Source organism: Neophocaena asiaeorientalis, unplaced genomic scaffold (assembly GCF_003031525.2).
Source record: "Neophocaena asiaeorientalis asiaeorientalis breed wild unplaced genomic scaffold, Neophocaena_asiaeorientalis_V1.1 scaffold82, whole genome shotgun sequence".
Taxonomy (NCBI): domain Eukaryota; kingdom Metazoa; phylum Chordata; class Mammalia; order Artiodactyla; family Phocoenidae; genus Neophocaena; species Neophocaena asiaeorientalis.
This window is the reverse complement of record NW_020173068.1, coordinates 7,416,171-7,439,902: the sequence shown is the minus strand read 5'-3', so window position 1 is coordinate 7,439,902 and position 23,732 is coordinate 7,416,171. Positions and strand designations below refer to the sequence as shown.

Below are 23,732 nucleotides of genomic sequence, written 5' to 3'. Positions count from 1 at the left end.
ACCCTCCGCAGCCTGTTAGGAACCGGGCTGCACAGCAGGAGGTGAGTGGCAGACTGGCGAGTGAAGCTTTATCTGCGGCTCCCCATTGCTCCCATTACCACCTGAACCATCGCTCCCTCCCCCACCCGGGTCTGTGGAAAAATTGTCTGCCACGAAACCGGTCCCTGGTGCCAAAAAGGTTGGGGACCGCTGCTCTAGACACCTCCACGGATTTCCTCCTGCCTCAACGGTCACTCCTTCCCAGTTTCTTTTGCTGGTTCCTCTTCATCTGCTAACATCTAGACACTGGAAGGCACCAGGGCTCAATCCTCCTTTTTATCTATATTGACTCCCTAAATCAGCACTGTCCAATGGAACTTTCTCAGTGGAAATTTTCTATGTCTCCATTCTCCAATACAGTAGCCACTAGCCACTGAGCGCTGGAAATGTGCCTAGAGTGACTAAGGAACTGAATTAATTTTATGTAAATAGCTACTTGTGGCTAGTGGCTACTTTTTTGGACAGTGCAGCCCTAGAAAGCTCATCCAGTCTCATGGCCTTAAATCCCATATACTTACAAAAGAAACATCTGGTAAAGAACTGTTATCCAAAGTATACGAAGAACTCTTAAAACTCAACAATAAGAATAGAACCAACAAAAAAAGCAACAAGTTGGCAGGGTACGGGTCTTCTTCGGCTCCCTGCTAGGAAGACCTTTCTGGTTTGTAAAAACTCAGATTGACCCTGGTGGCCAGGTGGCGTCGTGGCCACCAGTCCCGCCTCCCCTGGCCCTGTGTGGGCTAGTGCTTGGGCCGGGGGTCGATGCCTACTCGGGGAGAAGAGAAAAACAGGATCTACCAACTGGTTCTGGCGCAACGATTTCTGAAAATTTTTTTGCTTTATGGGGGAGATAGTTATGAATCTCATTTTATGCTGTATTTTATATCTTAGTTGTGTTTGAAAACATTTTGATTTTTGGAGACACGTCAAAATAAATAGTGGCATTTGTTGTATGCAAAAAAAAAAAAAAAAGCAACAAGCAACCAATTAAAAGATGGACAAAAGACCTTAACAGACACCTCACCAAAGAAATATACAGATGGCAAATAAGTATATGAAAATATATTCGACATATTTCAATAGAGAATCGCAAATTCAAATAACAATATACCTATTTTAATGGCCAAAACCCAAAACACTGACAACACCAAATACTGTCAAGGATGTAGAACAACATGTACTCTCATTCCTAGGTGGTAGAAATGCCAAATGGTACAGCCACTTTGAAAGACAATTTGGTAGTTTCTTGCAGAATTAAACATACTTGTACCATATGATCCAGTAATCACACTCTTTAGTATTTACCCAAATGAGTTGAAAAATTATGTCCACACAGAAACTTGCACACAGGACCTCCCTGGTGGTTCAGTGGTTAAGAATCCACCTGCCAATGCAGGGGACACAGGTTTGAGCCCTGGTCCAGGAAGATCCCACATGCTGTGGAGCAACTAAGCCCATGCACCACAACTAATGAGCCTGCACTCTAGAGCCCATGGCCACAACTACTGAGCCCACACGCCTAGAGCCCATGCTCCACAACAAGAGAAGCCACTGCAATGAGAAGCCCACACACCGCAATGAAGAGTAGCCTCTCCGCAACTAGAGAAAGTCCACATGCAGCAATGAAGACCCAACGCAGCCAAAAATAAATAAATAAATAAGAAATTAGGATGAATATGTCATATCAATATGGGTAAATCACAAAAACATGAAATACAGGAGAGAAACAAACAATGAGACCACTTGTAGGAATTTTTTTTAAATACCCAAAGTGATGCTAACTAGTATTATTTATGGATACATACAGTAAAAATGTAAAACATGGACAGAACTAACTACCGGACGCTCGTTGCCTCTAAGGAATGCAGGAGGGGAATTTGAGTTGGGAAGAGTATAAAAGGTACTTCCAAAAAAAAAAAAAAAGGTACTTCCATTATACCAGAAACGTTTTATGTCCTTTATTTTTTTAAATATAAGTAAAATAGAAGTGTTAATATTCAGTAATTCCAAGTGATAAGTACACAGATTATTTTATAGTTAGCTGTACTTTTAAACTTTTTCTATATTTTATTTTTTTCCCCCAAATTTAAAAACAATTCTTTCTTTTGATTAAGCTGCCTTAAAAAAATACTGAGGGGCTTCCCTGGTGGTGCAGGGGTTGAGAGTCCGCCTGCCGATGCAGGGGACACGGGTTCGTGCCCCGGTCTGGGAAGATCCCACATGCCGCGGAGCGGCTGGGCCCGTGAGCCATGGCCGCTGAGCCTGCGCATCCCGGAGCCTGTGCTCCCTAATGGGAGAGGCCACAGCAGTGAGAGGCCCGCATACCGCAAAAAAATAAAAAATAAAAAATACTGAGGGACCAAAAAAGGGAAATAATTACAGAAATACAAACAGCCTAAAAACAACTAGGTGTTCAAAGTGTCTCTAATTTTTATATCAAATCTCTCAGCCCCAAAAGGCAGCAGAGACACTTTCTACCCCAGGCATTTCCCCTGCTTCCCTTCCCATCTTCTCTTTCTACACCCCAGGAGCTGGTCAGCCTATTTTGAGATAACCCTCAAGAGCGCTATACTCTTCCTTATGAAAATTCACAGAAAGGTTTGAGTTCTGAAACTCCCACTTTCACCTTAAGCATTAACAAATGACTAAATCCTAGGATATCCTCAACAACAACCATCATTTTACAGTTTATAAGGCCTTTTCCAACATATCCTATTATTTGATTCTCAGAAAAAAGTCTGTGAGGTCAATATTACTAGTACCCACATTTATAGAGGAAGCTGATGCTCAAAGTGGTTAATTACCAGCCAGAGGTCACAAGTCAATGACAAATTCGGGACTACAACCTCTCAGCCTCTGAATCTAATCATCCCTAAAATGTGATGACTGAGTTTCAACTGTACAACATCACATCCAGAAAATAGGACTTGTTCACAACACACAAGCTGCTCCAACCTAACCCCTTTTCTTCATTCTTCCATCCCTGATCTTTCAGACAGGCAGCCAAGAACAAGAGAGCTGCCACTATTAATCTTCCCTTCCCTGCAGCCACTCCTGCTTCTTCTTCCCATAACTCCTTCAGATGAACAGGCAGAGAAGGGAAACAAATATAACAGGATGGTCCCCTTGACACAGGGATCCCAGCAGCAAAGACAAAGGACATTCCACAGCTCTAGACTTAAGTCTCCTTCCACCTTCCAAGAGTCAAGGAGCAGGAAAACACTACAGAAAAGCCCAGGCTACCCCTCTTTATCAGTGCTGGCAAAAGTCCTTTACTGAAGGGATTTAATTAACAGAAAAATGTAAAAGTACCAGTTTTTTAATCGGTCCCGGGCTTCCAACTGGGCTCCCACTTCAAAGCTGATTCCTCGTCTGTTAGGTGGATGCTTTGTCATTTTCAGTCATCAACGGGGGCTGCCTTTATTCTCCTGAAAAAGCCAATTAAAATTTATGAAACTTAGGCAAAGTCTGCCCAGAGTGGAGTAACACTCACTACACAGAAAAGACAAACAGGCATTATTCAAAACACAAAGCTCCAGGAAACCCTGTCAGCGCCCTCCTTTACTCCTGCCCTCATCCTAACACAGGTGTGTCCTCCACTGTTCCTCCTTCTCTATTATGCAGCATCCTGTAGTCTCTGGAACTGTAAGCAGACCCTCCCTCAACACTGTTTACCAAGAATTCACCTATAAGGGGCACCTCTCAGAACACCAAAAAAACAATCACTCTCAGAACTAAATTTAATCATTTGCTGAAGTATGCAACAAATACCTGCTGAGAGATTATTTAGGAAAACAGTCATCAAGACCAAAAGAGACACAGTTCCTGGCCTCATAAAGCCTCCAGTCTACTGGGGGAAAACAAAAATGTAGCCAGTAAACAAATGACTTAACTGCAAGCTGTAACTGCTATGAATTTTAAGTGCTACAAAGGAAGCGAACAAAATCTGAATGCTGATTTCTGGCCCTACTTTTGGAAGGCTGGACAAGAAAGATCTATTTATTCATTCTTTGATCTATTTATATATTTTTTGATTTATTTATATTTCTACCCATTCTTGAGTACATTCTGACAATTTATTGATATATTTTCCCAATTCTTTATCGAGCCTTTTGGTACTGGAATTGGTGGTCATTTTCTATATGAGCAAAATTTATCTTTAGGGGCTACTGGTGGTTCTGATGGAGATGTAGCCATTCTGAGCTCTTGGGGCACTTGAGCAGGTGACCTCCACAGAGCAAGGCTAGCCCTGAGTAAATTCTCTTCCACTGAACTTTGGAACCCAACAGCCTGCACTGCCAGGGCAGTATCTGCCTCATACGAGGAGGGCAATCTTTGCAATGGATGAATGAGGAATAATCACAAAAGTGGGACCTCACGGGAATTCCCTGGCCATCCAGTTGTTAGGACTCGGAGCTTTCTTTCACTGCCCTGGGCCCGGGTTCAAACGAAGATCCTGCAGGCCGTGCAGTGTGACCAAAAAAATTAAAAATGGAAAAAAAAAAAAAAACACAAAACTGGGTCCTCACATCTAATGTGTAATACCATCAGATTTTCTTGCAATATATTACACGAAAAACCAGGATGTAAAATTACACCCCTTTGAGCTCAAATAAAACTTCATGTGCATTAAAAAAAAAAAAACAGGAAGAAAAAAAAAGGTTGTAAGTGATCTTTTCCTCTTAAACAGTTTCCTAAACTTATTGTTTTCCATAATGGAAATTTTCCATAAGAAAAAATATATGTAATGTAAAGGATGAGCTATCCATTACATTAAACAACTCATTCCGAAGGGCTGATATTGGAGAACGCACAAAGCAAATCAGACCAAGAAAGGAATGGTTGACAGTTGTAACTAAGGAATCTGAAACCTAATAAACTGAAAAGCTACGTCAAATAAGGGTATTTGGATTATATGGACCCTAGCAAAGGGAGAGTCAGAGATTTGACTCGCTATACTTCACACTCTCCAGGAAAATGAGATATGAATCTGACGTAAGTAAATCCAATCAGTAGAAGAGTCTTCACTTTGACTTAGGAGCAACACCACCTCAAATTATCTTTTTATTTTTGACTTCATGTATACCAAGTAATAGTCTCACCTCTCAGATTATATGAAAAGGTGAAGCCAGACAAGAATAAAGACAGAGTGGCACTCAAAACTCACCAGAGCAGGGCCTCCCTGGTGGCGCAGTGGTTAGGAACCCGCCTGCCAATGCAGGGGATGTGGGTTCGAGCCCTGGTCCGGGAAGATCCCACATGCTGAGGAGTAACTAAGCCCATGCACCACAACTACTGAGCGCCCGTGCCACAACTACTGAAGCCCACGCAGCTAGAGCCAGTGCTCCACAACAAGAGAAGCCACCACAATGAGAAGCCCGTGCACTGCAAAGAAGAGTAGCCCCTGCTCGCCATAACTACAGAAAAGCCTGCGTGAAGCAACGAAGACCCAGTGCAGCCAAAAATAAATAAATAAATTCTTTTTTAAATTCAAAAAAAAAACCTCACCAGAGCAGCTGGTATTTATCAGACTTCATGCAGGGAGACAGCTCCCTTTTATAGATGTCATGTAATATAGTGGAATGTAACAGGATTAAGTGCTTAGCCTTTAATCCTCAGCCCCACCCTTTATTAGCTGAATTAATTTGGGTAAATTACTTAAGCCCTCTGAATTTGTTTCCCCTCCCTAAAATGGGGATGGTGATAATAGTACCTATCTCCAGGCAGTGGGTGTGAAAACTAAATGAGATAATCCATTTAAGGAACACTGGTACGAAGTAAGGACTATATAGTTTGTAGCTACTAATACTTCTATTATCACAAATGAAGAAATTAGGTTTAAAGTAATTGGGCTAAGGTTCAGGTGCTAAGTGACCAGCCCCAGAACAAAAGCCGAGGTCTGCTTGATTTCTGAATTAATTCTTTTACCACACAACTTCCCTAGGATGCCTTCCATTAAAGTACAGGAGTGTGGGAACAAGGCAGTGAATGAAAATGAGCAAATTATTCTTAATGGCTCAAGAAAACCAATTCCTCCTGAGGCTGAATTGTCGAAGGTCTTCCTTATCATGAACTGAAACCTGTTTCACTGTAACTCTGACCCACTTATTTGTTTTATTTATTTATTTGTTTTATTTATTTATTTATTTATGGCTGCGTTGTGCAGGGAGTGGGGGCTACTCTTCGTTGCAGTGCGTGGGCTTCTCATTGCGGTGGCTTCTTCTTCTTGTTGCAGAGCATGTTAGGCACACAGGCTTCAGTAGTTTCGGGACACAGGCTCAGTAGTTGTGGCATGCTGGCTCCAGAGCGCAGGCTCAGTAGCTGTGGTGCACAGGCTTAGTTGCTCCGCGGCATGTGGGATCTTCCCGGACCAGGGATCGAACCCGCGTCCCCTGCATTGACAGGCGGATTCTTAACCACTGTGCCACTAGGGAAGTCCCTGAGCCACTTACTTGAAGCTTCACTCTCTGTTACCACACAGTACAAGACTAAGGACTAATGTGGCTTTTATGATCCATGCCCAAATCTTCCCTCCACTCCTCTGGGGACAGCAGAGTTTGTTTTTAAATTTCACATTTATTCATTCAACAAACCATTAGTGAGCACAGTCAGTAAGGCACTGTGCTGGAAATCAGGAATCAGAAATCCAACTCAGTTGCAGCTCCAGTCCACCCAGGAAGACAAACACAAATATGAGAAGAGACGAAGGAGCTCTAACAAAGGGCAAGGTGAGGGACAATCACCGCAAAGTCTCAATTTAATTTCGCAAATCTACTGAAGAATAAAAAAGAGTTCAAGACAGAAGCAGGAATTAAAAAGATTACATAAGAAGTACGTTTTTACTCCTAAATTTAGGGGTTTTTTTTAATTTTTTAAAATTTATGTTATTTATTTATTTATTTTTGGCTGCATTGGGTCTTCGTTGCTTCACATTTAGTTTTAAACACAAATTTTTCTCAAGAGGCAAGAGGGCTAAGACTCTGTAGCTTTTAACTTACCCATTCTTCAGGGCCTTAGTTTTTTTCTACCAAGAAGCTCTAGCTTCCAGAATAGGAAAAGGAAATATGTTTAGTAAGGACATCCAGAAAAACTATGAGAAAAAATCTGATGCAATCTGTATTCACAAATGATTCCACTTAAAGACCTTGGCAGGACTTCAAACTACTCCTTTACATTCAAATTTCCCTACAGGGAATTCCCTGGTGGTCCAGTGGTTAGGACTCCACGCTTCCACTGCATGGGGCATGGGTTCGATCCCTGTAGGGAACTAAGATCCCACAAGCTACGGGGCATGGCAAAAAAAAGATTTTTTTTTTAAACAAGTTTTCCTACAATGTGAGCTCACTGCTACACAGGAGACAGAGAGCCCAGTTTATTTCCTTAAATACAGTATTTGCAGTCAATGCCCCTGTATCAATGACAATGAAAACTTTAAATGTACACTGTGTAACACAGTTTAAAGGGCACTTTCACAAACTGGGAGAAAATAACTGCAACACATATGACCAAAGGGCTAACTTCCTTTATTAACAAAGAGTGCATACAAACGAAGAACGAAAAAAGTTAAACAACTCACTTATGGGCAAAGCATATGGGCTTCCCTGGTGGCGCTGTGGTTAAGAATCTGCCTGCCAATGCAGGGGACATGGATTCGATCCCTGGTCCAGGAATATCCCACATGCCATGGAGGAACTGAGCCTGTGCACCACAACTACTGAGCCTGTGCTCTAGAGCCCGCAAGCCACAACTACTGAGCCCGCGTGCTACAACTACTGAAGCCTGTGCACCTAGAGCCTGTGCTCCACAACAAGAGAAGCCATCACAATGAGAAGCCAGCGCACCACTACAAAGGGTAGCCCCCGCTTGCCGCAACTAGAGAAAGCCCGTGTGCAGCAACGAAGACCCAATGCAGCCAAAAATAAATAAATAAATTTATTTATTTTTAAATGGGCAAAGTGTAAGAACTGGCAGGTTCCCAGGGAAGGGGGAGGTTTGGCGGGGGCGGGGAAAATATAAAGGTCTAATAAGCATGTGATATTATATTATCCACATGACCTCATCCTAAATTAAAGGAAATGCAAATCAAAATAACAATTTTTCAATTCTCAGACTAAAAATTTCAAGGTAAAATACCCAGTGTCTTCAGGGATGAGGAAAAAATGACGCTTATACACTGTTGGTAGAAGCATAAATTGGAAAATCTTTTCTAGAGGCAACTTGGTGCTATCTACAAAAATGCAAATACCTGCAACCCAGCAGTCCCCATTGCCAGTAACTTATCTGACAGATACATCCCCCAAAGTCTGCCAAATTACCTGTAAGGATGAACAATATAGTTTCATAATTTCTGCAGCTAAAATGTCCATTAAAAAAGAGGGCTAGTTAAATGAATTATGGCCATCTATATAATGGAATGTTGTACATCTATTAAAAGGAAAAATGGCTGGGCTTCTCTGGTGGTGCAGTGGTTAAGAATCTGCCTGCCAATGCAGGGGTCACGGGTTCGAGCCCTGGTCCGGGAAGATCCCACATGCCACAGAGCAACTAGGTCCATGTGCCACAACTACTGAGCCTGCGCTCTAGAGCCTGTGAGCCACAACTACTGAAACCCGTGTGCCTAGAGCCCATGCTCTGAAACAAGAGGAGCCACCACAGTAAGATGCCTGCGCACCGCAATGAAAGACTAGCCCCTGCTCGCCGCAACTAGAGAAAGCCTGCGCACAGCAACAAAGACCCAACACAGACAAAAATTAATTAATTAATTAATTTTTTTTTTTTTAATGGCAATCTGTAGATGCTGATATGGAGCCATCTACAAGATACACTGTCAAATAAAATAGGCATGGTGTAGAGGCCTGTGTCTGGTATTATCTCTTTAATGCAAACAGATCTATTATAGTATATGCATAAAATTATTTTTTGGAAGGAAGAAAACAACTGTTTTAAGTAGTTCCCTTAATGAAAGGAATAGAGCATGAAAATTTAACTTCTCATTCTTTACCCTTCTGTGTTGTTAGAATTTTTTAACCTTAAGAATGTACTTCTGGGGCTTCCCTGGTGGCTCAGCGGTTAAGAATCTGCCTGCCAATGCGAGGGACACGGATTCGAGCCCTGGTCCAGGAAGATCTGACATGCCACAGAGAAACTAAGCCCGTGCGCCACAACTACTGAGCCTGCGCTCTACAGTCCACACGCCACAACTACTGAAGCCCACACACCTAGAGCCTGCGCTCCACAACAAAAAGAAGCCACCACAATAAGACTGCTCACCACAACTAGAGAAAGCCCACGCGCAGCAACGAAGACCCAACGCAGCCATAAATAAATAAATAAAATACATTAAAAAATAAGAATGTACTTCTTTGTTTTTACTTTGTCAGCAGGGATTATCTAGTTGGTAAGATTTTAATTTTGAATTACTTCTTTATATTTTTTCATATTTTTAAAAACTAGATTATTTAAATATGTAAAAGGCCTTCATCCTTAAACTATGTTCTGGACCTACACAACTGCCAAATGATGTAGTTAGAACTAAACGTGATATTCCCATTGTACAGAAAGGAAATCGAGGTGCAGAGGGGCTAACTGCTTTCAAGGTCCTCCAAGGCAGGAGACATGTCTCCTATCACAGGGAACAGGATTTTCCCAGAGGTAGACAAACCACTTCTTGAAGGCCCTTCCTCTTTCCCTTACCAAAGTCCATGCTATGCTTATACTCATGCCTTTAGACATAAACATAGTTTGAATACAGGAAGATGAAGCAATTGGGTGCTTTTCAAATGTTGTGACAGAATTATTACACCATTATATAGCAAGCAGAAATATTTAATCTTTCAGAAAGGACAACACCTAAGCCGTGAGAAAATTGGAACACTTGAACCACTGCCTGAGGCCCTGACCATGGCCATCATTTTATACTTCAATCTGGAAAAAAAGAACAAGCTGTAAAACTGCTCCTACACTTGGAGTCAGTAATTTCAATCGGAAGGACACAGTCCAGGATAAAAATAAATCATTTGTGAAAACGAGAAAAAAACAATAGCTCTTTACATACGATGCTGGGGAAGCTAGATATAACTTGCATGTTTAATAATAAGGAAGGGACTTCCTTGGTGGCACAGTAGTTAAGAATCCACCTGCCAACGCAGGGGACACAGGTTCAATCCCTGGTCCAGGAAGATCCCACGTGCTGCGGAGCAACTAAGCCCGTGTGCCACAACTACTGAGTCTGCGCTCTAGAGCCCACGAGCCCAAACTACTGAAGCCCGCATGCCTAGAGCCAGTGCTCCACAACAACAGTAGCTACGGCAATGAGAAGCCCGCGCACTACAATGAAGAGTAGCCCCCACTCGCCGCAACTAGAGAAAGCCCGCGCGCAGCAACAAAGACTCAACGCAACCAAAAAAATAAATAAAATTTTTAAAAATATTAAAAGTAGGGGCTTCCCTGGTGGCACAGTGGTTGGGAGTCTTCCTGCCGATGCAGGGGATGCGGGTTCGTGCCCCAGTCCGGGAGGATCCCACATGCCGCCGAGCGGCGGGGCCCGTGAGCCGTGGCTGCTGGGCCTGCGCGTCCGGAGCCTGTGCTCCACGACGGGAGAGGCCGCAACAGTGAGGGGCCTGTGTACCGCCAAATAATAGTAATAATAATAGTAAGAGAATATTTAAATAAAACCTAATGTAGTAGGACTACACTTTAAGCTCCATTAGGGAAAGGAATGACTGATACTCAACAGATGCCTAATAAATGAAATAAAGAATGTTTACTCATTCTTTATTTATGATGATGTGAACCAACCTTACAAAAGGAGAGTAGAACAAGACCTACGTAAGAAACACTGACAATAGTAATAACTAATTCTACAAATGTTAAGTCATGTAATCCTTACAACCACCACAGAGATAAGTACTATTATTAATCCTCATTGTAAAGATAAAACAGAGAGGAACAGAGAAAAGTGAGGGACACCCTAGGACACCCATGTAGAAAGGGGCTGAGCCAGGATTTGAATCTAGGCCCTGCAGCTCCAGATTCTTAACCATTACCACACGTTAGTCTATGAGCTACATCTTTGGATTCTCTTTCTTAACTCATCAAATGAGGATTAATGGCCCCTATCTCGGGTGCTAAAAGGAAAAGATTTGCAGAACTTCTGTAGCGGTCCAGAGGTTAAGACCGTGCTTCCACTGCAGGGAGTGTGGGTTCGATTCCTGGTCAGGGAACTAAGATCCCACAAGCTGCGCAGCGTGGACAAAAAAAAAGAAAGAAAGATTTGCAAAACCCCTATATGTCTAGCACAAAGTAGGTACTCAAAACACGGGAGCAGGGCTTCCCTGGTGGTGCAGTGGTTGAGAATCTGCTTGCCAATGCAGGGGACACAGGTTCGAGCCCTGGTCTGGGAAGATCCCACATGCCACAGAGCAACTAGGTCCGTGAGCCACAACTGCTGAGCCTGCGCATCTGGAGCCTGTGCTCCACAACAAGAGAGGCCACGATGGTGAGAGGCCCGTGCACCGCGATGAAGAGTGGCCCCCGCTTGCCACAACTAGAGAAAGCCCTCTCACAGAAACGAAGGCCCAACACAGCAAAAATAAATTAATTAATTAATAAACTCCTACCCCCAACATCTTCTTTAAAAAAAAAAAAAAAAAGGGAGCAGAATTTTCTGAATTCATAATGCATTTATATTTAATGTTGTACTGACATGGACTCTGGATTTTATTTTGGGAGAGGTTTAAGAGTACTGTAGCCATGGTAACTGGAGGTCCTGTCTCAGCAATTGCATTGTACTCGGGGACAGGTACTGAGGGCTCAAAGTAGCAAAGAATTTGTGATAGGTGGGCATGGAACAAGAGCTTTCAATGAGTCGGCTCTAGACCGGGTTAAGGGAAAATAAACTCTAGAAAGAATATCAACCACCAGAAACTACAGAACAGGCTTTACAATAATCTAATAGTGCTTACACCAGGCTTGAAATTCAACCTCCATTAAAGGGTGATGGTGCCTTTCAAACTGAGGGACACTGCAAGTGAAAGACCAGCTTAAATCTTTATGCCTCAGGCTTCCCTGGTGGCACAGTGGTTAAGAATCCTCCTGCCAATGCAGGGGACAGGGGTTCGAGCCCTGGTCCGGGAAGATCCCACATGCCACGGAGCAACTAAGCCCGTGCGCCACGACTACTAAGCCTGCGCTCTAGACCCCAGGAGCCACAACTACTGAAGCCCATGTGCCTAGAGACCGTGCTCCACAACAAAAGAAGCCACCACAATGAGAAGCCTGCACACCGTAACCAAGAGTACTCCCGGCTCTCTGCAACTAGAGAAATCCCGTGAAGACCCAATGCAGCCATAAATAAATAAACAAACAAATAAATAAATAAACCTACCTTTAAAATAAATAAATGACAAGGAGATAGAAAGATAACCTACCTTTAAAATAAATAAATGACAAGGAGACAACCATGTGAAGATCCAGAGGAAGAGGATTCTAGGTAGAGGGGAAGTCCTAAAGGCAAGGTGCCTCAGGAAGGAATGAGCTCCCCTCCCCTCACAGCCCTGAGCCTAGGAGGTGGAGATGCTCCCTGCAGCCCTCACCACTGTTACAGAAAAGCATAAACAATATCAGCAGGTCCAGTGACACCTATGTCTCACAGGACGAAGCTTCCAAGGGGACTCTGCCAAAGTTCTGTCTTGGAGGAAGGCCAGGGAGTACTTAGGGATGGGAGCAGACAGGTTGCAGACTCAGATTCTGGCGAACCCTGGCTCCACTCACTGCTGGCTAAGTGAAGATGAGAAAAATCACTGAGCCTCCCTCTGTTTGCCCATCTATTAAAGCAGATTAATAATCCCTACGTCCTGGGATTCTGAGGATAAGCGAGCTAACGGATGTCAAGTGCTTGGCACAGTACACACTAAATATTCAATACTGGTGATAAAATGGCTGTGTGATAGTAGTAGCACTAGCAAAAAGGACATCAGACACAAAGGATTACAGTCAATATTATTATGCAATATTAACAAATAGTATCCAATACAAAGAACATAAAAGAGCACATCTTTAGTCCTAGGGAAGTGACAAGTTGGTTCAAGTAGGAGCAAGGGCCCCTCCATCACTATCCTCTCCTCAACAACACAGAAAGAAGACTGGGTCTAAAGCCAACCACTACCACTCCTTCAGGCCCTTGCCCAAGTCACACTAAAGAGCTGAATTAGCCTCTTTCACTTGAGAGGGTAAGGAAGGAAACAACGGGAAGAGGGGAGGAAAGTAAGGAGGCAGGAAGAAAGAAAAAGGCCCCCCAAAAAAATTCCCTTACCCTCTTCCCAGATATTTGAAATACTTTCTCTAAGAGCCAGCCTTTTCCTTCCACAATTAAAATTCAGACAGACAGCAAACACAGGTTCATTCCGAATTACTGAGAATAAATTAAGTCAGTGGATCTTCCCAGAAACAATGGAAAGGGCCGAGTGCCCAGGCTTGACTCCAGAATATATTTGCTAAATGACCTTTGGCACATTACTCAACTTCACTGAACTAATCATCTTATCCTCACAAGTTCCTTCTCCTTTTCTCCCCATCACAGTTTAAGACTCCAAGACTGGCCAACGTGCCAAGCTAGAAACATGGGCATCACCCTTGCATCTCACTCTCAGTCACCATTTTGTCACACCTACTTCTAGGTTTCTCCCATTGCCCAGTGGTTGCCCAGTTCAGGTCCCCATCAGTTCTAATCCGATTACTGCAACAACTCTCAATGGAGCTCAAAACCTCCAGCCACACCCTACCCAGATCCAAATCAATATTGTCTTACAAACTGACTTCTGAGTGCTTATTTTATGACATACAGTATTCTGAGTGCTTTACATAAACATCGTCTCATTTAGCATCTACCCCACAGGTTTGTAATGAGGATTACTATTATTCCTGTTTCAGAGGTGCAAAAACTAAGGTTCAAAAAGTAAGCTGCCCAAATGACAAAGCTACCAAGTATTGGGACAAGGAGCTGAACCCAGGTAATCTTACTAGCCAACTACTGCACTGGGGCTACTCTTCATCAATGCTGCTACAGCAATATTTCTAAAGCACAAATCTGATCGTAAGACTCCTCTGTTTAAAACACTTCAGGTTATATGTCAATTATATCTTTCATGAAGAAAAAAAAAGCTCAGTAGTTCCCCTACAGAACAGACTTCAAACTACTAGTGCAGCATCAAGGCCATCAGTGCGCTAGCCATTATGACCAAACCAAACCGGGGGTTGTTAGAAACGGGAGATTACAAGGAGAGGAGCAAACAAGCTCAGCAGAGGGCCAGCGGCATATGGTGGTTATGAGCCAGAACTTCGAAATGGGACTGCCTGGGTTTGGACCCCAGCTCCACCATTTTCCAGATAACCTTGCACAAGTCATTTCCTTTCTGAGCCTCGGGCTCCTTATCTGTAAAATGGGGATAGTACCAGTACCTATTTCATACCTTCATACAGGTGCTGTGAAGATAAAAATTACTTAGCAGAGCCTAGCACACAATAAGCTCTCATGCCGCCCACAAACCAAGACTCCCTGCAGTGCTGCTTCCTCTGCCTGGTCCTTCAGACTGAGCTCAGCCATCAGCACCTCGCCAAGGGCGCTGGGCCAGGGCCCACTCCATTATTCGCCCATGGCAGCCTTGCCTGCCATCTGGACCACAACCCAGCACCCTACATTGAAATTGCCTGTTTCTGAGCCTATCTCTCCTCAGGCATTTAACTCCTCATACGCATCCCCAGCAACTAACAAGCAGCGCCCTTACTTGGCAGTCAGATGCTTGTTAAATGAGATAACCTCAGCTTCCTCATTGCCAAAAAAGGAAGAAAGATAGGAAAGAGACCTGTATCACCCACCTTAAGGGATGTAGGGATTCAAGGAGACAATCATATGGAGGCTCTTTGAAAAGTGCTATCCACAGGTAAATGTAGGAACTGTTATCACTCCATGGGGGAATGGGGAGGAAGGCAAAGCACAGGGAACGAGGCCCCTGGAGTCTAAGAAAAGCTGTGCTCGGTTTTCAGTCACAGGGAGGGCTCCAGTCTATAAATGGTGGAAGGCAGCTCTGGAGCGGGTTTGTGTGGGTTCCTCTTAGGGAAGGGAACCTTTTTTTAAATATACCTGACTAAACTGTTCTTACAGGATTCCTTAATTGAGGCATCACTATATTACAAAGGAAAACAATTTGGAGATAGAGTCAATACCCCATGGGACCTCCAAAGACATTTTCCTAAATTACAACTGATTCACTGCCCATGGGGCTTTAAAGATAAAAAAAAATTATTTAAGTCAATTAATTACCTTATTCTTTAAGTATTAACTTTTGTTCCTGGTCTTTATTATTAACACCAGAAAGTGGCTAACTTTTACTGAGTTTTCACCACAGGCTAAATCCTTGACAAATATTTCATTCCCAACAATGCAGAGAAGTTGGCAGTATTATCCCATTTTACAGAGGAGGGAAAGGAGGCTTAGAGCAAATAACTTGCCAATGGTCACCTGGCTAGGAGGAAGAGCTAGGATTTGAGAAGCAGGACCTCCTCCCAAACCCACTCTATTTATTCTGCGTTTAAATGTAAGGCCTTTGAGGCAATTCCCTGGCAGTCCAGTGGTTAGGGGGCCCTGGGTTTGATCCCTGGTCCGGGAACTAAGATCCCGCAAGACGTGGCCAAAAAAATTAGAAAATTGAAAAAAATAAGGCCTTTGAACAACAAGGTCCTACTGTATAGCACAGAGAACTATATTCAGTATTCTATGACAAACCATAATGGAAAAGAATATTAAAAAAAGAATATACATATATATGTATAAATGAATCACTGCTGTACAGCAGAAATTAACACAACATTGTAAATCAACTATACTTCAATTATAAAAAACCACAATTAACATAGGGGATTTTACAAACATTTTGTAAGAGGAATAAAACAAAATAATGGTAACATATACTCAACTCTTCACAGTTCACCAAGTTTTAATAATCTTATAAATTAGATTTTCTTATTCCCATTTTATAGATTAGGAAATGGAGAGAAAAGGGTAACATTTACTGATACTTAACAATGATAGATGTGAGGTAGTTATGATGATACTTGAGAAAGAAAACAGAGGTCCAGATATGTTAGAAACTTGCCATGCTGGAAGTCTGCCTCCAATGTCTGTGCTACAGGGAGGGTCCCAAGACGTTTGAGCCCCACGCCCAAGTGACATGTAGCCCCAACAGAGTGGCAGATGCTAGAATGCAAACTCGGGCATTCTGCCTGCAAATTCTGATCCTTCACCACCACATACCACGCAGCCTGGACATGAAAGGTGGCCTCTTAAACTATCTTGCCTTTCTGAATTGCAGATGTATAATTCTCATATAGATCATAGCATGACCGACGTCCTACTCATCAAAGCACTTTGGACAGCATTCACCACTCCATGAGACTTAGAGACTGTCAAGCAGACCAAACCAGCCACGCACCGGGGCCTCAAGAAGGGGAGAAATGGGCTTCCCTGGTGGCAAAGTGGTTGAGAGTCCGCCTGCTGATGCAGAGGACGTGGGTTCGTGCCCCGGTCTGGGAAGATCCCACATGCCGCGGAGCGGCTGGGCCCGCGAGCCATGGCCGCTGAGCCTGCGCGTCCGGAGCCTGTGCTCCGCAACGGGAGAGGTCACAACAGTGAGAGGTCCGCGTACCAAAAAAAAAAAAAAGGGGAGAAATGCAGCCTCAGCTGGGAGTTTGGCTTTTACAATTAAGAGATGTTTACATGGTCAGGAACAGAATCTGAGATGAGGTGGCAAGGCCACCTCTTCTCCCAACAGTGCCTCAGTCCTGCGTTCCAGGCTGCCACCTGTTTGATATTGTGACTAATGTGACTTATTCAAACCTTGAGGGAGAAAAGTAAGGCAGCTGTAGAGAGGAGGATGTAAGGGCACCAGGCTTGCAGGCAAAGCAATCTGGGTCATTAGCCAAATGACCTTGGACAAATAAATTACTTAATCTCAGTTTTCCTGTCTATTAGATGAAGATAATGGATAAATTGTAAAGATTCAATAAGACCTAATAGAGTGCTCCAAACAATGCTAACTAAAATGCCCACATTTCCAGGCTAGGGTTCCACAACCTATAAATCCCAGCACCTGTATAAGCAAGGAAGGCACGTCAACCCACCTAGCCATGTGCCTTTTCCACAGGAAAAAGAGACCTCTTGAAAATCAGGTCTCTACTAGGACAAGATGAGACCTCTTACATCATCTAAGATGCCTAGGAGTCAGTCTTTAAAATCTTAGGATTATGCTCCTGACAAGGGAAAAGCTCTTATCAAATAAAACCATCATTTAAAATCCTTTCCCAGGTCCCTCCTCTTCTTCCTTCCCCTAAGTCCACTAATTCAGGAACCACCTCCCTTTCATACAACTGCCCTATTTATGTTTGGTGACTCATACCCAGCTGCTAAAATTTTACGGGATTTCTAAAAGCTCACCTCTCCCATTATTTGGCCAAAGAAAGCAAAGGACAGTTGATACCTAGCACAAGATCTAGTAAAGTTGTCACAGCATTATTACAAATCAAGGTTTCAACAGGTTACCCCAAAGTTAATCAATAACCTGTAAAGGTCAGTTGCTAAGATGAATTAAGACAGGGACAGCATCCTCCCTCTCCAAACTTACAATCTAACCAAGGAGGCTCTGAATAAACACACATTTTGGTTTAAAGTATTTTTAAAAAAAAAAAAAAAAAAAAGACCAAAAAAAAAGGTTTATCAAGAAACATGTAAACATCCCATCACTTCCTAGAAAGATGAGGAAGGGGGATTAGGTTATATACATCTTTGATCCCTGATTTCCAGGCAACATCAGCAGCTGCCCTTGAGAATAATCAGGTGCTCTCAAAGAATTGTTAGCTTTACTCACTGATGAAGTTATTTAAAATTTAAATTTCTTATCATTGTCCTTAGCAACTTCTTGTCAGGTTTTGTGGCTGAGTGTGTTCCTAGAAGGAAGAGCATTTAGAAGTAATTTTTTTTTTTTTTTTTTTATAAATTTATTTATTTATTTTTGGCTGTGTTGGGTCTCTGTTGCTGCACGCAGGCTTTCTCTAGTTGCGGTGAGTGGGGTCCACTCTTCATTGTGGTGCACGGGCCTCTCATTGCAGTGGCCTCTTCTGTTGCGGAGCACGGGCTCCAGGCACACAGGCCTCACCAGCTGTGGCATGTGGGCTCAGCGGTGGCTCACAGGCTCAGCAGTTGTGGAACACAGCCCGTGGCAGCTGTGGCACACAGTTGCTCCACGACATGTGGGATCTTCCCGGACCAGGGCTCGAATCCGCGTCCCCTGCACTGGCAGGCAGATTCCCAACCACTGGGCCACCAGGGAAGCCCTAGAAGTAATTTTTAAATGAAGTTTGGGGACTTCCCTGGTGGCACAGTGGTTAAGAATCCGCCTGCCAATGCAGGGGATAGGGGTTCGATCCCTGGTCCGGGAAAATCCCACATGCTGCAGAGCAACTGGGCCCATGCGCCACAACTACTGAGCCTGCGCTCTAGAGCCTGCGAGCCACAACTACTGAAGCCCACATGCCTAGAGCCTGTGCTCTGCAGCAAGAGAAGCCACCGCAATAAGAAGCACACACACCGCAGGGAAGAGTAGCCCCCGCTCGCCACAACTAGAGAAAGCCCACGCGCAGCAACAAAGACCCAATGCAGCCAAAAATAAATAAATAAAGTAAATAAATTTGTTTTAAAAAAATGAAGTTTGAACTTAGGAAACACTTTCAAATTTGATAGGGTGTTTAAGCACCTTTAAAATCCAGGATGGGGCTTCCCTGGTGGCGCAGTGGTTGAGGGTCCGCCTGCCGATGCAGGGGACGCGGGTTCGTGCCCCGGTCCGGGAGGATCCTGCGTGCTGCGGAGCAGCTGGGCCCGTGAGCCATGGCCGCTGGGCCTGCGCGTCCGGAGCCTGTGCTCCGCAATGGGAGAGGCCACAACGGTGAGAGGCCCATGTACCAAAAAAAAAAAAAAAAAAATCCAGGGTGAAGAACCAGCTAGCTGATTTCCTTGAGACCTTGAGACAAGATGGCTAAAAGCATTACATTCATTTTCCCCAAACTCCAGCAAAAGGCAAACTACCTGCTTCATTTTTAAATTTAATTCTACCTACTCTGCTAATTCAAAGCAAAAAACAAAGCTGGGGTGAGGAGGAGGGAAAAACATTTTTAAAATACACATCAGATAAGGGAACTTGCAAATAAACAAAATTGCATGTCAACTACAGACTCCCTCTTACTGATTCAGGGAAGTAGCTAATGTTGAATGGAGAATTCAAGGAGGACTTCTTTGAGAAGCTTAGACAGTTTTGAATGAAATAAAGCATGGAAATGGCAGAGGACACGGAGGCAGAAGAATGCTGAAGCTGGGTGTGAAGACAAGGTGGCTGCCTCGGCTAGAAAACAGGCAGTGGCAGAAGTGACTCGGACATGGAAATGATTGGCAGCATGCCCAAAAGAGCACGTGAAGGAAATCAGATCTGCTACAAGCTCCCACAGACACTGGGTTTCTAAGCAAGGCACGAACAAAGGCTCAGAGCAGGGTAGACCTTGGAGATAATCAGCCCCTCACTTTACAAATGGGGAGAATGAGGTCCAGTAGTATTAAGTAACTTGCCTGAGGTCTCACAGTGAGTGGAAGAGCTGGGACTAGTGCCAAATCCAGATCAAATCCGTTACTGAAGAGGATCTATCTGACACTCATGTGAGGGATGGGGGGAAGGGAGAGGACCAGGACACAAAATAGTCTAGTCATTCAGGTTTGTCCTGATTAGGGCCCAGAATAGGATCATGCTGGGAAAAGTCCACGACAGGTGATAGAGCCAGGGAAATAGGTACAGATGACCTAAGACACTTAGAAAGGAAAAACCCACTAAGACTTAAAAATAGATGTGGATATAAAAGGAGAGAGGGCATCATAAGCCATGATTCCCACCAAAGAATAATGTCATATTCCCACCAGCATTCACCTTTGTGAAGCTCCATACAGAGACAAGTCAGTAGCTTCCATTCAGGGTCCAGGCACCTGCATCTCCCAGGCCCATTTCCAGGACCTAGAAAATCAAGAAGGACTCCTTGGAAATTCCAATACCTGTGACCCTGTTGACTTGGAGTATCTCAGAATCACTACCCATGGTAGGGTAATAGATGAGGAACCAGAGAGGCAAGCTGGCTGATTACTACATAGGAGTTACTAGAATGATTTTATGTCAAGAGTTATGTTTACCTTCAATCAAGAAATAGTTAAGCATTTATTTATTACATAAATTTGTTTATTTATTTGTTTTTGGCTGTGTTGGGTCTTCATTGCTGCACACAGGCTTTCTCTAGTTGCAGCGAGCGGGGGCTACTTTTCGTTGCAGTGCACAGGCTTCTCATTGCAGTGGCTTCTCCTGATGCAGGGAACAGGCTCTAGGCATGCAGGCTTCAATAGTTGTGGCGTGTGGGCTCAGTAGTTGTGGCACGCAGGCTCAGTAGTTGTGGCATGCAGGCTTAGTTGCTCAGCGGCATGTGGGATCTTCCCAGACCAGGGCTCGAACCCATGTCCCCTGCATTGGCAGGCGGATTCTTAACCATTGCGCCACCAGGGAAGTCCCAAGAAATAGTTAAGCATTTAAATTTGACAAAATACATAGGAATCAAACTCCTGGAGAAGTTCCAGCCGTGATTTTAAAAGTTTAATGCTAGAATAACTACAAATGAATATAAATAGTAGTCCTCCAAAGGGGACTTGTACAAACTCTAAGGAGTGCGCGTCTAGATAAAGAGAGAATGGAAAATAATGCCCCAGCTTAAAGCTAACCACCACCTTCCTATTTTCAAAGAGAAATCTTTAACTTTGTGCACAGAACCTAACTACTCAAAGTTTAGTTCAGTAATATTACCACCACCTGGGAATTAGAAAAGAATATACTCAGGCCCCACCCTAAACGTACTGGATTAGAATCAGCATTTTAGCAAGACACTCCCCACCCCAGGTGATTTATTTCCACATTCAAGTTTGAGCAGCACTGGTGCAGAATACTTTAAGGGTGGACTATATATATAGCACTACACAGATAGAGTACCAAACAGGCAAATAAGAGACCAAGTACCTGTTCACTTTCTGTATACCATATTTTATTAGGTACTGCTCAGATGCTCAGACAGACCTCCAACGCTTTTTAATGAATTTGGTACTTACTAATGACCACATGATATAAATGTGGGATCCATTTCACTTCCTGAAATAATACAGTTCTAGCATTTTCATGCACATGAAATTTAAAACAGCTTAGTTGTTCTGAAAATACAATAATGATTCATTTTATTCAAGTTCCAACACTGGGTTCAGAGCACTTCACCACAAGCCCCATTAATTCCTACAGGTTCCTAGGAGTATCATTAAATCCCCCAGCATCCCTAAGAAGCAGGTGCTTGGCAAACATCCAATCTTCAAATGAGATTCAGAAGGACGTGGTCCTGAAAATGCAGTATTTTTTTGCCTTGTCCTGCCAGGGTAGCTTCTCGGGCTCAAACTCTCTCCCGCACTGAGGCCTCATACAGCTGCACACTCAAGTACTTCCCGAAAGGGAGAAAGGTCAGAGGTGTCATTATCCCATAAGCACTTGAGATTCCAGCTGTGGAGAAATTAATCTGGTTCGTTCCCGCTGAGAAGCCCTGAGTAAGATCTGGAAAGACAGAGGGAAATACAAAAGAAAGAACCTACTGAGAGGCTCTTAGGAGAGGAGAGGTCTCAGACATTTGCAGATTTTAAGGAGGGGGTTGGGGGCAAGGCTTGGCAGATAACTGAGAGGATTACGGGGAGAGGTAAATATCCATCTCCCACTTCTCCCCCAGAAACAACAACAAAAAAAGAGTGACCAAGAGATTCCTCCAAATGACCTCCTTTCTTGATAAAAGGAAGGAAAAAAGCCAATGTAGGGAGGAAGCGTATGAGTTGGAAGCAAGACTGAAGAATCTCTTGAGGGTTTTTTGGTTTTGTTTTTTTTCCAACGAAGGGAAATAAAGGAAAGGAGAAAACAGTACCCATCTAACCAGAATCTTATAGGAAGCAAACCACCAGGAGGATTAAGAGCGCTGTGAATAACCAAAGAAATGCAAGGGGATTCCTTTCCAGTTTAAATCCAGCGCTGGGGAGTCAAGCAGCCCTGGACTTGAAGCCACTTCCAGAGCAAGGGGAGGAAAAGGGAAAATTTTTACAGCCGCCAATAAGCAGAGCAGTGTCCAAAGAAAGAAAGAAACCAGAAAAATGCTAGGGGATAGGGCAAGCCAAGAGAAAAGAGCTCCTGTTAGCAGAAAAGTAAAAGATAAAGTAGACACATTGGAGACAACATGCAGGCATCCCCTTTAGGATGGGCGGGGAGATCCTCCCCTAGGGGGAGGGGACTTCAGGAGGTAAGACTAGGAAGTGTGCACAGAAAAAAGGTCCCAGAAGCAGAGAAAGTGTGGTGCTGTAAGATATTTATTCACCAGTGGAAGGAAGAGGAAATAGGTGCACTGCCCTGACAGGGAGAGCACCTAAAGGGAAAAGGGGTTCCAAAGAGGGAAGGAAGCTGAGGAAAGAAAATATCTTGGATGGCAAAAAAGCTCAAGAACCTTGGACCATCGTATGGAAATGAACAAACTCAGAAAAAAGGTGCGCCGTCCGAGATTTAACAAGCACCAGGAAGGTTGCTGCACCCTGAGAATTGTGTAACCAAAAGTAGTGCATGCTGTACATCTGGAGGGCACAGGAAACAAATACACTTTCAGATATGAAAAGTCTCCCTCAGGAAATAAGGTGGTCGGACTTAGAGAACTCATGAAAAACAGTGCAACCGCAAGAATAGAGTGACTGGAAAAAGTAGTGAATTTCCTTGTGTAAATACAAATATGTATCCTAAAATTTCAGGATTTGGATCTCATTTTCGGTAGACTCTGGAAATGAGGTGCACTCCCAGATTTTGAAGGAGCAGGGAAAGGAAGCGGCCCCTAAATTTAAGAAATTCTGGAAAGCACGTTGCCAGATTTGGGGCCTGGAAAAGGGAATTCTTCCTCGATTTTGTGCGAATATAAGTACCCAAAAAACTTTGGTTATTGGACCCCAGATTTAAGACTCGCTAATGGGAAGAACCCCAAAATTTGAAAGGGGATGCTTACTCAGACTGGAGGCTCGAAAAGGTAGTATCCTCCCAGTTTGGGGGTCGTGGGTCAAGGGATACATCCTTAGTTGGGCAGGCTTTGGAAATTTAGATAACATCCCAGGGCTGGAGCTTAAGAAACGGGGTGCACCGACCACATTTTCTAAAAACTATAGAGAAAGGGGACACTCCCATAGTCTGGCGCTTGAGAAAGGGGTGTGCTCCCCAGAATAGGATAAAAGAGTCAGTAAAAGAAAACGCGTTCCCAAAGCACAAGGCAACTGCAGGGGCTGCTTGTGGAGCTCTCGAGGGCCACACAGCTCAGGCTCCGGCCCTAGCGCTTACACCCCACCCCCAACACGGCCCGTTCCGCGCCCCGGGCCCCGCACCCCGCGGCCCAGCCCCCTCAGGAGTCGCTGATTGGCCGCAGCCACCGTCACTCCTGAGGACAGCCCTAGGGATTGGGCGCCGCCCGCACGCCCGCCACGCTCTCAGCAGCGGTCCCCGGGCCTCCCTCCCGGC

At 44.0% G+C, this 23,732-nt stretch overlaps 1 protein-coding gene across 3 annotated transcripts in view; it reads right to left on the bottom strand.

The window, feature by feature from the left end:
• The window catches only part of PHF20 (PHD finger protein 20), a 130,259-nt gene that overhangs the window by 106,074 nt on the left and 453 nt on the right, over nucleotides 1-23,732 (bottom strand). For 2 of the 3 annotated variants that reach the window (XM_024742904.1, XM_024742906.1), the window contains exons 2-3: nucleotides 20,058-20,141; nucleotides 3,352-3,467 (exon numbers count right to left, since the gene is read on the bottom strand). In XM_024742904.1, the coding sequence (XP_024598672.1) occupies nucleotides 3,352-3,434 (83 nt within the window). In that variant the 5' untranslated portion in view covers nucleotides 3,435-3,467; nucleotides 20,058-20,141. The remainder of the gene's footprint in view (nucleotides 1-3,351; nucleotides 3,468-20,057; nucleotides 20,142-23,732) is intronic. The other variant, XM_024742905.1, reaches the window with a different exon arrangement.